Source organism: Podarcis muralis, chromosome 12 (assembly GCF_964188315.1).
Source record: "Podarcis muralis chromosome 12, rPodMur119.hap1.1, whole genome shotgun sequence".
Classification (NCBI taxonomy): domain Eukaryota; kingdom Metazoa; phylum Chordata; class Lepidosauria; order Squamata; family Lacertidae; genus Podarcis; species Podarcis muralis.
In genome coordinates, this window is record NC_135666.1 from 62,600,347 (window position 1) to 62,616,687 (window position 16,341).

At 43.8% G+C, this 16,341-nt stretch overlaps 1 protein-coding gene across 1 annotated transcript; it reads right to left on the minus strand.

Moving 5' to 3' along the window:
* Positions 1-3,043: 3,043 nt before the first annotated feature.
* On the minus strand, positions 3,044-13,483 carry IGFBP1 (insulin like growth factor binding protein 1). Its single transcript, XM_028750593.2, has 4 exons — positions 13,082-13,483; positions 9,129-9,307; positions 5,155-5,283; positions 3,044-4,059 (listed from the first exon to the last, which is right to left on the minus strand). The coding sequence occupies exons 1-4, from the start codon at positions 13,422-13,424 to the stop codon at positions 3,928-3,930; spliced, it is 783 nt and encodes a 260-aa protein (XP_028606426.1). The 5' UTR covers positions 13,425-13,483; the 3' UTR covers positions 3,044-3,927.
* Positions 13,484-16,341: the final 2,858 nt, after the last annotated feature.

Here is a 16,341-nt window from a genome sequence, read left to right on the forward strand (position 1 = left end):
TCCTTCCCAGAACAGATCTCTCACGGCAGCGGAATTCTTCTCCCACCCAAGCACATTTACCAATCCAAAAAAGTGGGAGTGATATTGTCTTACAGTGTTTTTGCCCTGTTTCAACCCATGCATTTCCCTCCTGGCGACATCCACATCTACCGTCGATTTAAAACAAGCGTCCATAGCTTTGAGAAATGCGTCTGAATCATTGAGGGCGGGGTCATTTTCGCGCCATAAAGTGCGCAGCCACGATTTAGCTTCCCCATGCAGATGAGTTATTATGAAGCCCACTTTCTCCTCCTCATCTCTAAAGTCCTTCCGAAGCAATTTTAGCGCGAAAACTATGTCTGCTCTGAAGTTAGGATACTGCTGCAGGTTCCCGTCAAAATGGGCTACGATGCTGCCCCCTCTCTTCCCGAGGCCAACTCCCTCCGGTTTGGGTCCTGGCAGCCCTTCCTTGCCCAATTTTTCCCACCTGGTTCGCAGATCCTCGCAGAACGCTGCTGCTTCTTCCTCTCTCTTCCTGGAACGTTCCACTTCTGCGTAAAGTGTCTGAACTGCTTGTTCCAGCTCTTTCACCTTCGCCTCTGTAGTCATTTTTCCCTCTCTTCGTGAGCTCGCAAAACACCAAGTCTTGCCCCTCGCTGCGCCAACTCGCGCTGCGAGGGTTAAATTGTTGAGACGGAGCTTACTGTCAGAGCTGCCCCCGGTCCCAGCTCACAAAGGAGCAACGCCAGTTCCTCTTTATATACAGAAGTCTTTTTTGAAGTTCATTATTGGTTTGACAGCCGTGGCGCGCAGCCCTACGTCTGAAACCCTAGACCGCCGAAGCTCCGTCTGAGTCTCCTCCCCCCAGACACCAGTTTAAGACCCTGGCTTTGCTCCACCTCTTCCTCTGCTCCCTTTTCCTCTGGGTCCGCTTGTCCGCCGAGGTCTTGCCCTTCCTAGACTCTTCTGAGGCTGAATCCCCTGAGTCTTCCCCCTCCCTCCGGCGAGCTTTAGGACCTGGTTCCCAATCCGTGCTTTCTGCTGTCCCGCGCGCCTGTACATTTGAACTTGGCGCGCGTGCCCAGCCTGCCACCTTCCTTCTGACCGTTATACTGCTCCTGTCGCTGCTTCCCTCTTCGGGGATGCCAGCTGGGCTTGACTCCGCCTCCCTGCTTTCCGGAGGAGACGCTGACTCTGACCTATGGGGCTCTTCCCTCTCACTATGCTCTGGTGGGGAAGCTGGCCCTGATTTCCAGCTACTGCTTTGGGAGTCTCCGCTGGCCCCCTGCTTCTGGTGTGTCCCCCCTGGGACCCCCCTTGCCCTGGCCATCGGCGCCCCCTTCTGGGAATCTTCTGATTCACTGGAGAGGCTCATGGAATCTCTCGGGTCACTGTCATTCTGCCCTCCGCTGCCCTCAGATTCTTCCCCTTCGCTCTCCATTTCCTCTCTCCCCTGCGCCTCTGCTCCTGAGCCCCTGACACCACCCAAAATATAAATTTGTTTCAAGATAACTATACAAAAGTCTGGAACGAAACAAAAAGAAACATCGAGATATGGAACAGGGTAAACCTCATTTTTAGGAAAAATTTCCATCATCAAAATGACCATGCTTCCTAAATTACTTTTTCTGTTTCAAACAATCCCGATACTAGGTGGGACAGGCTGCCTCAAAACCTGGCAAAAAGACACCTCGAAATTGATATGGCAGGGGAGGAGACCTAGAATTAAACTTCAAATCCTAATTGACATTAAAGAAAGAGGAGGCTTTTCCCAACCTGACCTAAAATGAGGTTGCCTGCCTCACCTGGCTAAAAGAGTGGTGCACATTTCAGGACCCAGACTTGTTAGATTTAGAGGGGTACGACAACAGTGGCACATGTGGCATGTGTACCTGTGGTACAGGAAAGTTAAAATTCACAAGAACTTTTTGAATGACATTGTCAGAAAATCCCTATACACAGTCTGGGAGAAATATAAAGATCTTTTAGAGCCCCAAACACCTTGGTAGATATCACCAATTGAAGCAGCTGCGGTAAAGAGGAAAAATACGGGTGGACATTGGCCAGTATATAAAACTTTATTAAGGGAAGAAATCAATGATCTAAAGCTGAAAAGCTTTGAAGACATAAGAGAGCAAATAGCAGACTGGTTTCATTATTATCAATTGTTTGAAACATTTAAAACAGATAAAAAAAGCAGGTTTGCACCAGAAATATCCAGATTGGAAGCGGATTTGGTTAATTCAAAAATAAAAACTCTTTTAAAGGTGTATCACCTCCTCTTCGACTGGGAAGTCAAGGAGGAGGAGGTGAGAGCTGTCATGATTAAATGGGCCCAGGATTTTGGGTATAATATAGAAATGAAAGAGTGGGAAAATTTATGGAAAGTTAATTGGAAATTCACAGCGTTTTATAAAGGTAAAGGTAAAGGGACCCGACCATTAGGTCCAGTCATGGCCGACTCTGGGGTTGCGGCGCTCATCACGCTTTATTGGCCAAGGCCAGAGTGTTATACTTTGAGGGAAAACGTCTTAAAAATGCAATATTGTTGGTACTTGACGCCATGGAAGCTTTCCAAAATGTAAAAAAATGTATCTAGTACTTGTTGGAGATGCGGTGTAGAAACTGGCACTGTGTTCCACATGTGGTGGCTATGTTAAAAAAATTAAGATCTTCTGGGACATCATCTATGTAGTACTTAAAAAAATGTTTAGGGTTTCATTTTTTAAAAAACCAGAAGCTTTTCAACTCAGAATAACAGGACCAGACATTCCTAGGAATGTAAAAGAAGTTTTTTTTATATATGCTACAGTCGCAGTGAGAATCTTAATAGCGACTAATTGGAAAAGGGATAAAATCCCTTCCAGGTCAGAATGGTTACAAAAACTAGCCAAATATGGAGAGTTAGCTCAATTGTCCAAAAAAATGAAAGATAAGTCAAAACAAGTATTTATTGCAAAGTGGGAGGTTTTCGAAACACATCATAAGAAGAATTGTTGCAGTATGAACTAGGTCGCTGCCTTTGAATAACTTCTGCAGTTGTACGAAATAAGAAACAAGATCATAGGAGAATAATACTTTATTATAAAATGAACAGACAGGTTTATGCAATAAGTTTGTAAATATTAAATGAAGTATGGAGAAGACGGGAAGTTAGATGTACTTGAAGAAGATCTACTGTCAGAATATATGGTTTTATTCTTTTGTTTATTTTGTATTTGGTGTAACAATTGACATAGATGTATGGTTTTTCTTTTTGATTTTTGGTGGTGTTTATAATAAAGCATAATAAAAAGAAAGAAAGAAAAAGAAAATGGAATAGGCTTTTAAATAAATACTAGAACTGTACTCGGTGTCGTTCTCATATCTGCACTACGCTTTCAAATGGCATAAATACATGATACAAAAGTAATAATTGACAAAACTATTTTCTCCATAATTTTTGCACTCTATTAACTGCCTCTTTGAAAACAGAAAAAGTGCATATTTTCAGAGAAACAATATTAAAAGTATCATATATTAAGTATCAAAGTGTTGAAGAATACAGATTTATAAGTTAATAATGCAGACAAATAAAATATATAAAAAATTTAAAATAAATAATCCAGCACTGTTTATGAATCATGAAATATGATCAGGCTACAAAAGTACTTCTGTTACTGTTATTTATACATTTGAAGGTGTGAAGGTCCAGCATCTCCACTGTCCAATCTTCTTTAAGATTACAAGATGAGACAATATTGGGGATTTCCCCTACAACACTAGGTCACAGTCCTATATGCACTGACAGGCAGTGCATCCTGGGATCATGGGGGCTTTGCATCTGAGAAATCATGCCTAGGACTAGGCTGTGTGACCAGTGTGTGCTGAAAGACCTGCTGCCTGAGGGTTTCCTTGACTGTGGAAAAATTGGAGTCTACTTGCATAAACTTTGTTGTATATTTGCTCTTATTCTTGTGAGTCAAAATACTGTTCACATTCAGGGTTGCCGGTCACTTCGATGGATCCAGGAATTCTGCTCCCATCTTTTGGATAGACACACCAGCATTTTGCAGGACTTCGATCAAGTGAAGTTTCACACTAGTTGGGGTAAATGAATAAGTTTATTTCAAAGTAATTGAAATGGAGTAGATGCTTCATGAGATGAGGTTATTTGAGGGAGTCATTCAATTTTGAAACACATCGGAGGAATGCTGGCTACTCAATGTGGGTAGAAATAAAATTAGTAATTCAAGCAAACAGCAATTGTCACTCAGCCATATGTTTGCATTGCTCAATCAATTATATATGCATAATGTTGGATATGGAGTGTCTCTATTGAGGCAATATTACTAAAATGTGTGGAGACTGGGGACCTACACTTCAGATTGTTCAGACAATGTAATGGAATGATTTGCTGTTGTGGGAGCAAGGCCTCCCACTCTCTGCACCCAATATCCATGCCTACGGAAGAACGTTTGTACATGGACCGATGTTTGAGTATCCTCCAAATGTGCAGAAGGCATGAACTGCACAGCATACAGATCACCCCCATAGTAGCTGCGTCTGTAAGTCCCATACATATCTTTCACATGGATATCAATGTTGTGATGGAGTGGGATCTTCACACTTGTACTCAAAATGAGGAGTCTGCATAGAGCTAATTCCAAAGCACTTTCTCCCCCTCTTCCTTTTTTATTCTAAGCCTGTACAACTGAAAACCATTTCCTACCATAGGAAGTTGCTGTGCAACTATCTTGTTGCAGACAGAGGCCTTCTTCCAAAGAAAGCATTTATTTCAGCAACATGGGAAAATTGTCTCTAGCTATTGACTCCAGGGATGTGGAAGAAATTTGTTTCATGTTTGGATGTAAATGTACCTAATTTGCACTTCTCAAAACAACATATGAACAGAAACATAGCTATCCTTCAAAACTGGCCTTTCTCCATATTTTGTGATGCTGTTCCCCAACCGCAACATGGTAACAAAAATGTGTGCATGAGATAAAAGTGTGCATGAAAATATCAACATGTATGCCTCAGGAGATAGACACAATAAAATATTGCTGGATTCTCATGAGGACCCTAAAATTATTTAATAAACCACAAACTGATGCAAACTGAATTAAAGAAAGAAAAAATGTGTATCTGAGAGAAACCAGCAGTTATCCATCCCTACCCCCAAAACAAGATTACCTGCTTGCTGTGGTAAAATCCATTCCGATTACAGTTGGGCAAATAGAATCTGTATATCTCTCCTCCGATTCTTTGTTGATCTTTGGTTAACTTCTCCAGCGCCTTGTAGAGTTCTTTTTTACATGGTGCCTGAAAGAATATTGTAAATATTGAAGTGTTAAATAAGAACATATAAGAACTGATATATAAACAACTTTTTATAATGAAATCTGGAGCAAACTACTTATTAATGCATTTTAAAGTCTGTAGTCCTTGAACCCAAAGGGCCTTACTCGTGGCTGGATAGCACAAAATCACAGAGTTAGAAGGGATCCTGAGGATTGTCTAGTCCAACCGCCTGCAATGCAGGAATAGGCAGCTGTCCCATGCGGGGATTGAACCCGAAACCTTGGCATTATATAACCAGACGATGTTTATATGACTCTTGCTATCTAACAACACAAGTTGTTGTTTCAGACAAATAAGAGAATATACTGCATCCAAGGGTCATTGTCAAAGGTATTCATAATACTCATGCTCTTAAGTGTGTGACAGCTCAGCCAGCAGGAGACTTTTAATCAAGGGCCATGGGTTTGAGCCCCCCATTGGTGAAAGATGCCTACGTTCCAGGGGGTTGGCCTAAATGACCCTCATGGTCTCTTCCAGCTCTATGATTCTATGACAAACCACATGGATTGAGCTCCATCACGCCATGCTGTTCTGGTTAAGCAGCTCACTTTCTGTTCTTTGGTGCTCTCAAGTGGCACTTCTTTGCAGGTACAGGACACTCAGCAAACCCTCCCATCCTAATTCATAACATTGCTGCTATGACTGCTTCTCTGCTTATTACTTTATTTATTAGTAAATAAATAGTAAATATAGTTCCTTACAGTTTTCAGAGTTTTGATTACATTCCTTTCACAACAGCTTTGTAAGAGTATTATAATCCTACAACAAGTAACTTTGTAATTAAGATACCAAATGCAAATGTTTATTGGCATTACAGTGCTATGTGAGTATATTGTTATATGTGAGCATTGAACATAGGATAAATATGGAACATGGTGAAAGATCAGTTGGCTGGGCCTAGTGTCTGGGAGTATTTTCCAGCTGTAAACTGCTGAAATCCAGTATCCTAACTTCAGAGTAAAAGGGACGCGGGTGGCACTGTGGGTAAAACCTCAGCGCCTAGGGCTTGCAGATCACATGGTCGGCGGTTCGAATCCCCGTGGCGGGGTGAGCTCCCGTCTTCGGTCCCAGCTCCTGCCCACCTAGCAGTTTGAAAGCACCCCTAAAGTGCAAGTAGATAAATAGGTACCGCTTTCTAGGGGGAAGGTAAACGGCATTTCCGTGTGCTGCGCTGGTGCCGGCTCGCCAGAGCAGCTTCGTCACGCTGGCCACGTGACCCGGAAGTGTCTCTGGACAGCGCTGGCCCCCGGCCTCTTAGGTGAGATGGGCGCACAACCCTAGAGTCGGACACAACTGGCCCGTACGGGCAGGGGTACCTTTACCTTTTTTAACTTCAGAGTAGGCTAGAACCTACATTTCTTGTCCTTGTTTTCCTCTGTGGGGTGTAATATACATGATGGCTCTGATGCTTCTAATGACTTGGATGAAGGTATTGAGGGGATGCTCATCTAATTTGCAGAAGACACCAAATGGAAGGGGTTGCATGTAACTGGGAACTGCTAAATATGTGATATGATGAAATCCAGATTGGAGGGTGTCGAGGAAGTCTTTTAGCAATGTAAATACACCCGGGAACAAGAAGAAAAAATTCTTATTTTATTTTGTGTGTTTTTATTGTTCTTAAGTTTTTATGTTGTGTCAAATGTAATGTTTTCTTTTGTGTTTTTGTCTCTGTGTTATAAGAGAAAACCAATATATATTTTTTTGAAAAAAACAAAACAAATGGGAGGGGTTGCTAATGCCACAAAATACAGAATTGGGATACAAGATTACCTTAACAGATTTGAGAAAGGGGCAAAAACAAACAGAATAAAATTCAATAGGGACAAGTGTCAGGTTCTGCACTTAGGCAGGAAGAACCAGATGCACAAATATAGGATGGGGGATACCTGGTTTACTAGCAGTACATGTGAAAAGGATCTAGCTTAACATGAGTCCACAGTGTGATGCAGCAGCTTAAAAAGCTAATGCTATTCTAGGCTGCATCAACAGAAGTATAGTGTCCCAATCAAGGGAAGCCATAGTACAGTAGTACCTCGGATTACATACGCTTCAGGTTACAGACTCCACTAACCCAGAAATAGTGCTTCAGGTTAAGAACTTTGCTTCAGGATGAGAACAGAAATCGTGCTCCAGCAGCATGGCAGCAGCGGGAGGCCCCATTAGCTAAAGTGGTGCTTCAGGTTAAGAACAGTTTCAGGTTAAGAACGGACCTCCGGAACGAATTAAGTACTTAACCTGAGGTACCACTGTATCACTCTATTCTGCCTTGGTCAGACCACATAAGTACTGTGTCCAGTTCTGTGCACCACAATTTAAGAAGGAAATTGACAAGCTGGAATGTGTGCAGAAGAGGGAACCAAGATGATCAAGGGTTTGTAATCCAAGCCTTATGAGGAATGGTGGAGAGAGCTGGGTATGTTTAGCCTGGAAAAGAGGAAACTGAGAAGAGACATGATTTGTTGTTGTTGTTTAGTCGTTTAGTCGTGTCTGACTCTTCGTGACCCCCTGGACCAGAGCACGCCAGGCACTCCTGTCTTCCACTGCCTCCCCCAGTTTGGTCAAACTCATGTTAGCAGCTTCGAGAACACTGTCCAACCATCTTGTCCTCTGTCGTCCCCTTCTCCTTGTGCCCTCCATCTTTCCCAACATCAGGGTCTTTTCCAGGGAGTCTTCCCTTCCCATGAGGTGGCCAAAGTATTGGAGTCTCAGCTTCAGGATCTGTCCTTCCAGTGAGCACTCAGGGCTGATTTCCTTAAGAATGGATAGGTTTGATCTTCTTGCAGTCCATGGGACTCTCAAGAGTCTCCTCCAGAACCATGATTCAAAAGCATCAATTCTTCGGTGATCAGCCTTCTTTATGGTCCAGCTCTCACTTCCATACATCACTACTTTTATGGTCCAACTCTCACTTCCATACATTACTACTGGGAAAACCATAGCTTTAACTATACGGACCTTTGTTGGCAAGGTGATGTCTCTACTTTTTAAGATGCTGTCTAGGTTTGTCATTGCTTTTCTCCCAAGGAGCAGGCGTCTTTTAATTTCGTGACTGCTGTCACCATCTGCAGTGATCATGGAGCCCAAGAAAGTAAAATCTCTCACTGCCTCCATTTCTTCCCCGATAGCCATCTTCAAATATCTCAAGGGCCGTCACATGGAAGAGGGAGCAAGCTTGTTTTCTCCTGCTCCAGAGAGCAGGACCCGAACCCATGGCTTCATTACAGGAAAGGAGATTCTGACCAAACATCTGGAAGAACTTTCAGCAGTGCAACGGATTCACTCCTTCCCTGCAGATAGGAGTTGCCGCTACCACCCCAGTTGCCCCCTGAGTTGCCCCTCCATCACTGCCTATTTCCTCTCCGGCCTCCTTGTGATCCCCTGCTGCTTCCGCATGCTGTGCTCTCCCCAGGCTGCCTCTCGTTGCCTCAGGTGGGGGGGGGGAGGGAAGAGGAGTTTTCTGATTTGCCCTAAGTGGCAAAATGTCTTGAACTGGCCCTACCCTAGACACGTATCCCAACACTGTTTTTCCAACTAGTTCGTGTGTGGCATTTTAGCCTCGTGGCTATGAAATGGCAACTTGCCTAAATCCATGTGGCGAGTTTGGTGAGTGGGTGGGAATATGAACTGGAGTTCCCCATGGCCAAGCCCAGAACACTTGCTATTTATACCACATTAGAATCATATAATTTGTCATGGCTTAAGGAATTACTTTCATGGCATTCTAAATTATGTTTCTACTGATGGCCTGCTTTGCTTCAATTTAGTGTGCAGATACAACAGAAAATGGATGTTAGAGAACTCACTTGTTTCTTTAACTTCTTAAGTTCATTCAGTCTCCTGGCTTTCATACTTTCGTGGGCAGCGGCCGAATTCCAAGGGACAGGCTTATCTTGGCCAGCAGCAAACGTCAGCTGGGTGTTGTCCTGCTGATCAGCTGTCATGTCACGGTCTTCATGGGGCATGTCTTCTGCTTCCAGGGACTCTAGCAGGGGAGAAGCACAAATGGAAACATGACTCCACACAAGCTCCGCGGCTTGAATGGCAGCTCTAGAAGAGCAGAGCTATGACATCCTGGCTGGAACCTCCATCCCTCAAGGAAAAACAGACATTTATATGGAGTCTTCTGTGTGTGCCATGGTTTTTATGAAAACTTGAAAACACCGTATTGTCTATAATAATTCAACTTCCCGAGAATCTTGGATCTCTTAAATAAAGTAAAAGAAAATATCTAGCCCATATAGCTGTGAAATCAGTGTAGGGCAGTGCCTAGGGAGAGTGCAGATGAGTTGCTATGATTTTCAAAGGCCAGAAGACGCAGCTTTCCAATAGTAACCAATGTAACACCTTTTCCTTCTTCGTGACCAACAGAAGCTGTATAAATTATGGGATTTTTTTTTTAATAGTGGTAGAATCATGCAAAACAAGAATAATGCCAATTAAGATGAATCTCATCTTAGAATGAATCTATCTGGCAATGTTGAACAAAGACTGGAGAGACCCGAGTTCAAATCTCTGCTCCACAAATGAAGCTCCCTGGACAACTTTGAACCCGTCTCTCTTTCTCAGCCCATGATTCCTCACAAGGCTGTAAGGATAAAAAGGAGCAAGGGGTGAGAACTGTTTGTGTCATCTGCATTTCTTAGAGGAAGGAGAAATAAAACCATAACAAGTACACGTAAAAGTAATTTTTGTTTATTTCCAGATTCAGCTTTTCTTATCACAAATGTGAGTTAGACAGATACAGAATTTTGATGATTCTAGTGCAGAGTATAAAGATCCAGAAGCCAGCACTGGTTATAAGAGCCAGTGTGGTGTAGTGGTTAAGAGCAATAGACTCGTAATCTGGGGAACCGGGTTCGCTTCCCTGCTCCTCCACATGCAGATGCTGGGTGACCTTGGGCCAGTTACACTTCTCTGAAGTCTCTCAGCCTCACTCCCCTCACAGGGTGTTTGTTGTGGGGGAGGAAGGGAAAGGAGAATGTTAGCCGCTTTGAGACTCCCTAGGGTAGTGATAAAGCGGGATATCAAATCCAAACTCTTATTCTTATAAGAAACATTTTTCAAAACCCTACAGTGTGACTTATTACAGAAAGTCTAGCAATTAATTCAGAAATTCAAACATATGCAAGAGCTAAGAGAGGGCATCCTGAAATGAAAGATAATTTCTACTGCTGTAAACAACAGCCCTTTGCTTCTTTCTGTTAATGGTGTGACATTGCTCATAGGCGCCCAGAGGAGACAGCAAGCATTCAGCAGGTCATAGAATCATAGAGTTGGAATAGACCACAAGGGCCATCGAGTCCAACCCCCTGCCAAGCAGGAAACACCATCAGAGCACTCCTGACATATGGTTGTCAAGCCTCTGCTTAAAGACCTCCAAAGAAGGAGACTCCACCACACTCCTTGGCAGCAAATTCCACTGTCGAACAGCTCTTACTGTCAGGAAGTTCTTCCTAATGTTTAGGTGGAATCTTCTTTCTTGTAGTTTGGATCCATTGCTCCGTGTCCGCTTCTCTGGAGCAGCAGAAAACAACCTTTCTCCCTCCTCTATGTGACATCCTTTTATATATTTGAACATGGCTATCATATCACCCCTTAACCTCCTCTTCTCCATTTTGGTCAGAAAGAAAAAATGCAGGACTACCAATATTGCATTTAGAGCAAGCTCTAGTGTGGCTTTAATGTGTGTTGAAGCATGAAAACAGGATGTCTTTGAACATTGCTCCTAGAACAATTACATCATGCTAGAGTGTTACTATTAAAGACCATGAGCAAATGAACCATTATGGCTTTTGGTTACCATGTACTTTGAAAAAATATTGCCTGACTATGGCAAATACACGTTTGCAAACATTTGCATCATGCAAGTTGCTTCCTTTTGAAAATGGCAACCCCAGGTTTGCCCATGTGCAATGTGGGAAGAGCACTTGAAGCAATTTTCAAATAAAAAGTACTAATTGAATGTGCAAAAAAGTTTGTAGGTGAGCAAAAAGGAGGCAACAGAAGAGGTAACAAATAGAAGCCTTGTGGGGGTGGGGTGTAGAGAGATTTATAAATAAGGGACTGTGGCAATGAAATCTAAGACTTTGATGGAAACCTCTTGGATCTAACTACGTGGCCGGGGGGTGGGGGGGAGGCAGCAGGCAAAAGTCTTTTTTCATTACACTTCAAATCATAGCACTTTGGCTAGTGTCAAAGTGTCAGTTTCCATTTAAGCAATCCTTATGTCCAAATTGAGCCAGGGGAATTACCGGTACTAGGGACTCTTGAACTACAAGCAAAATGGGGGGCAGGAGAGACTTGCCCTATAACAATGTTCAGGAATTCACAAGTACTTTGTAAATCCTTGGCAGAATCCTAATGGAAAGCAAAATTCTATCCATTCATGATCAAGCCACAGTTCTACAAAGTTTCCTATGGTTTGCTTAATGGAATTTTCAACAGCTGAAATATTGGCACCACAGAAGGTAAACTGGGCACAGGAGAGTTTAAAGGCAGATGGGAGTCTGTGGTTGCTCCCAGGTGATCACAACATGCTTTGCTCCTAGCTGTAGTGACAGGTCTAGCCCTGTAAAAGATGATAAATATTTTCACTGACATCTGAAACGGTATTCCAGAGCTGATTAATTTAAAGCACATCCCAGTGATGGGGACTGTGGTGCAGAGATTCTATTTTCAACAGCATTTATTGAATCTATTTTCAATAGCATCCTTCCTCTCCTTCTTTGGAGGTTTTTAAGCAGATGTCGGGTGGCCATCTGTCCTGGATGCTTTAGTTGAGATTCCTGCATTGCAGGGGGCTGGACTAGATGACCCTCGGGTCCCTTCCAACTCTAAGATTCTATGATTCTATGATTTCTATTAAAACTACCTGTAACCCCTATGCCTTTAACAACAGGCTGAGAAGTAGAAATTAAATGGTGTGGATGTGAATGAGAGAGAATTATTGCTTGTCAGGTGTCTGCAAAAACACAGGAGCAGAAATAGGCACAGGAGCAGGACCGAAAAGAGGCAACAAATATTTTCCTTCCTTCCTTTTCTTCCACAACACACACACATTAACATCATCAACATGGCTGCCACAGGTGAAGGGGGGGGCAGGCCCCTTGGGGGGTTTCTTCCTCTGACTGAGAGTTTAGCAACATACCCCTGGCTTTGCACTCAGACCCTCAACTTTCTCCATAAGTAAAACGTCCCTTAGTGAAGGTGTGCCTTCAGGAGTCACACTGTGGATCTGACTCCTATGGGACAGATCTCCAAGGTCTCAGGCAGAGCTCAGCTCCACCTTTGCTGCCTCACACCTGGATCAAACCTGGAATGTTCAGTGGACGAAGCCTTTGCCCTGGCACTGGGCCCAGCCTGGGCTTCTACAGCTCAGCTTTCTGACACGCAGGAACATTTCCCACATTTTTTTGGCCACTGGCTGCTTGCTGTGGAGAAGATCTAATGCCAAAGCCACATACTCTTGGCATTCAGCCACAGCCAGTGTGGTGTAATGGTTAGAGTGTCAGGCTAGGACCTGGGAGAGCAGAGTTCAAATCCCCACTCAGCCATGAAGCTCCCTGGGTGACCTTGGACCAATCACTGCCTAACCTACCTCACAAAGCTGTTATGAGAATGAAATGGGGAGGAGGAGAACCTTGAGCTCCTTGGAAGAATAAGGCAGCATATAAATGTAATAAAATAAGTAAGTTAACCATGCGCTAATTGCTAGACATGCAAAGCAGTATGCAAAACAGGAAGGCACATTATTTACCTGCAGCCTCTGCCGTGTCAGAGGCGGGAAGGCAGGTGCCCTGCCCATGGAGGAGGGCGTGCAGGGGCCGGGGTTCCTCTGGGGGCACAGAGCACCTGAGCCCCCGGCCACAGCGGGCTGTGTATACTCCACAGGGCTCCCCCAGCTGGAGGGCACAGGTATGGCAGCAGCCACAGCCTGGAGGATGAGCAGTTTCAGGGCAGCTGGCAGGCACCGGCGGGCACAGCACAAGCTCCTCTTCAGTGCATGGGGCACAGTGCATGGGTTGGAGAGCAGCCCCGAGGATGAGGCCAGGGCAGAGGAGCAGGAGCAGCAGCTCACCGCGGAGGCCTGTGGAACACATGGCGAAGGAGACCAGTCTGGAGAGGAGCACCCGTTCGCTTCCTCACGTTCAGCTAGCCCTGTGTTCCAACCACAGGGCATTTATACAGTTCCTTGTCAGTCTGTTAATCTTTAACCCCAAGTTAACTATTGTCTGAGCAGGAGGGACAGAAAAGCATCATTTCATTGGTAGTTTGTGCCCCTCCCACTCTATTTTTTTAAATGATGAAATAATGCATCACTATTCTACTCATTCTTAGCCTTTCCAGGACAGTTCTAAATATGTCTACAGAAAAGGAACTCTTTTTTCCCTCTTTATCAGAAGTCCTGCTACTTTGGACAATTCAATTACTGGTATTTAAATTATTGTTGAGAAAGACGGAGGAGAAACGAACGCCTTGAAACCTCAGTAGCTGACTTCATACTTCCACAGCAACAGATTCAAAGGCCTCTTGTTTAATTTTTGTCATGTGGTTGGAGGTTATTAGGACAATGACATACCCAGAGAGGCCCCCAGAGGGTAATCAAAGCCCCTGAGATCCGGTAACTCCTGAACGCAGCAGCACGTAGGAGCTAATGTCAACAGTGTGTTTGCAAAGGATTATTTGGGACGGTTTCCTGTGGATACACTTGTGCTTTAGCAGAGCTCAGATGTGAGTCCCTGGCATCAGTGGGTAAGAGGCTGGGCTACGTGCTTATCAAAAGCTCCATTGCACAGCTGCTCCCTTACGGGCTGCTTTAAGAATAACGCAGACTGTCCTTGCATATAGTTTAGCATAAACCAAGGGTGTATCTTATGCATGCTTAAGTGGGAATAAATCCCATGGAAGCAAGTGGGATTTCCTTCCATGGTAACATGAATCTGACCAGGCTGGAATCCATCTCTGTAGGCTTTCTGTAAAAGGGAGGGAAGGAGGTCAAGGGGCTGCAAGACACCTGAAGGCATTGTGCAAATAATAAAACAATCCAAAACCTATTCAAAGCATTAAAACAGCAAAAAACCCAGATAGCATTAACTATGAATAACATTATGAAACATTTTTTAAAAGACACCTGGCTGCATTAACAGCTGTTAGCATATAGTTTGCCTCTTTGCGGCTGCTTTTATTCCCACTTAATCCCCATCATACTCTGGATGATGCTATCCTCAAACACCACCATTCTCAGTGCTTTCCCCCTTTAAATTCAGGTCTGCCTGCTACAGTGAAGAGCCAATAAGTTTGAGGAACTTAGGTTCCAAACCATCCCACTTGGGGGCACAGACCATTTGCTTCAGGGTTTAGGGCTGTGTGGATCAATGGTCACTTTCGACTGTTCCCCTTTCTTCAAGGCTTTCACATCTTTTCTGGCTGCACTCTTAACTATTTCTGGTGGAGGAATTTTCAATTGCACACTTTTTGTGTGGGCAGGGCTCCCCCCCCCCCTTTTAAGGGGCATGAGCAGCTATCTGTCCTACAAGTACATAATATAATCTAGAAACCAGAAGGCAGGGACAAACACCACAAGGAAAGCCTACTGGTATGTCCAGGAAAGGCTGAAGTCGCCCCCTAGATACAGATTCAGAAACATGCAGGTGTGAACTACTCCATCCTAATTTGAATGAGAAAAAAGTGAACAGTTAAATAATGCTCAAATGTGCACAAGCTCCCAAGAAAACATTGCAAGAAATGCTCCATTTTTTAAAAAAAAGATACATCAACATTGGGGAATCACAAACTTGAGGCTGACAAGTTTGCAGAAAACAGGGAAGCAAAGGGAGAACTATGAATAGGAATGGGGGGAATAATGAGGCACACTTAAGACCATTTAAATCAATAACGTGAAAGTTCTTTGTCCCACAGAACTTAATGGGAATCACTGAGCACTTGAACCTAAATAGAGTTCAAGAAAGGTGGCGCAATGAGTTTGAAATGTGCGTAACCAGCACACAGCCTGGCCCCTCGAGGACCATTTCAGTGACATCTTCTAAACATTAGGCGTCATTGTAAACCCCAAACAGAGGCTGGAATGAAAACTTAGCTCATGAGCCTGTGGGAACGAGGGCTTATAAAAGTAACAGCACAGCGGCTGTGATTCATGTGCTGTTCCATGATGACTCAGAGAAGTCGATAGCAGTTAGGAAAACCAGCTGTTACCCGGTCAGAACATTTTACACTGTGACCATTTTGACCCAGTGGCCCTGATTTACACTGTTTTTGTTTGTTAAAGCAATGGCGAGGCTGACGAGTGAGAGGGAACGCCATGGCAGCGCCCCGAATAACTTACACAAACATTTGTCCTAGTGTCACTTTCCTAATGCTGCTTTGCTTTGAATTGAACACAATCTGATACTTTGCATTTTCAAGAGTTTACTTAAAAATAACTTGGTTCTACATTTCCAGTGAAAAATGCTTAACTCCATATGAGATAGCAACCGTCTTCCTTGAGGGCCTGGCTGCATGTGATTTATTTATTTATTTCATAAAAATTACACACCACTTGATTATAAAAAACCCAAAGTGGTTTGCAAAAATTATATGAAAATGTCAGATGCTGGTGTGGTTGCTCGAGAGCAAACAGGCAAGACTCTGACCTGTCTTTTCCAGGCTTTATTCTTAGTGCAAACTATTTACAGTGAGGAGCGTCATAAGTTCATGTCTGGCTCAATCGCTAGCAGAATCTGGGAGTGGTCGGTCTTTGTACCTCCCTCAGCATAACAGTCACGTGACCCCCATCCTTCTCCTCCCCTCCCTGCGCTGAAACCTACTGTGCAGAGTGGGCGCTGGCAAAGGGGCACTTCCCTCCTCTCCGGTCTGCTCAGGCTCAGTGTTGATTGATTGATTGATTGATCTTTATTACGGCCATTGGCCCGTCACACGACAGTTTCCCATACCAAGATAATGTACTTGAACCTCCAAATTTAAAACCATCAAAACTTACAAAAAACAGACAAGAACCAA

Bases quoted from the DNA above. Each gene is read 5' to 3' on its own strand.
- IGFBP1 (XM_028750593.2), bottom strand. From the start codon at position 13,424: ATGTGTTCCACAGGCCTCCGCGGTGAGCTGCTGCTCCTGCTCCTCTGC. The intron at 9,308-13,081 runs GTAAATAATGTG...CTCCCCTGCTAG, and splicing joins TGACACGGCAGAGGCTGCAG to AGTCCCTGGAAGCAGAAGAC. The intron at 5,284-9,128 runs GTGAGTTCTCTA...ATATTCTTTCAG, and splicing joins TTAAGAAGTTAAAGAAACAA to GCACCATGTAAAAAAGAACT.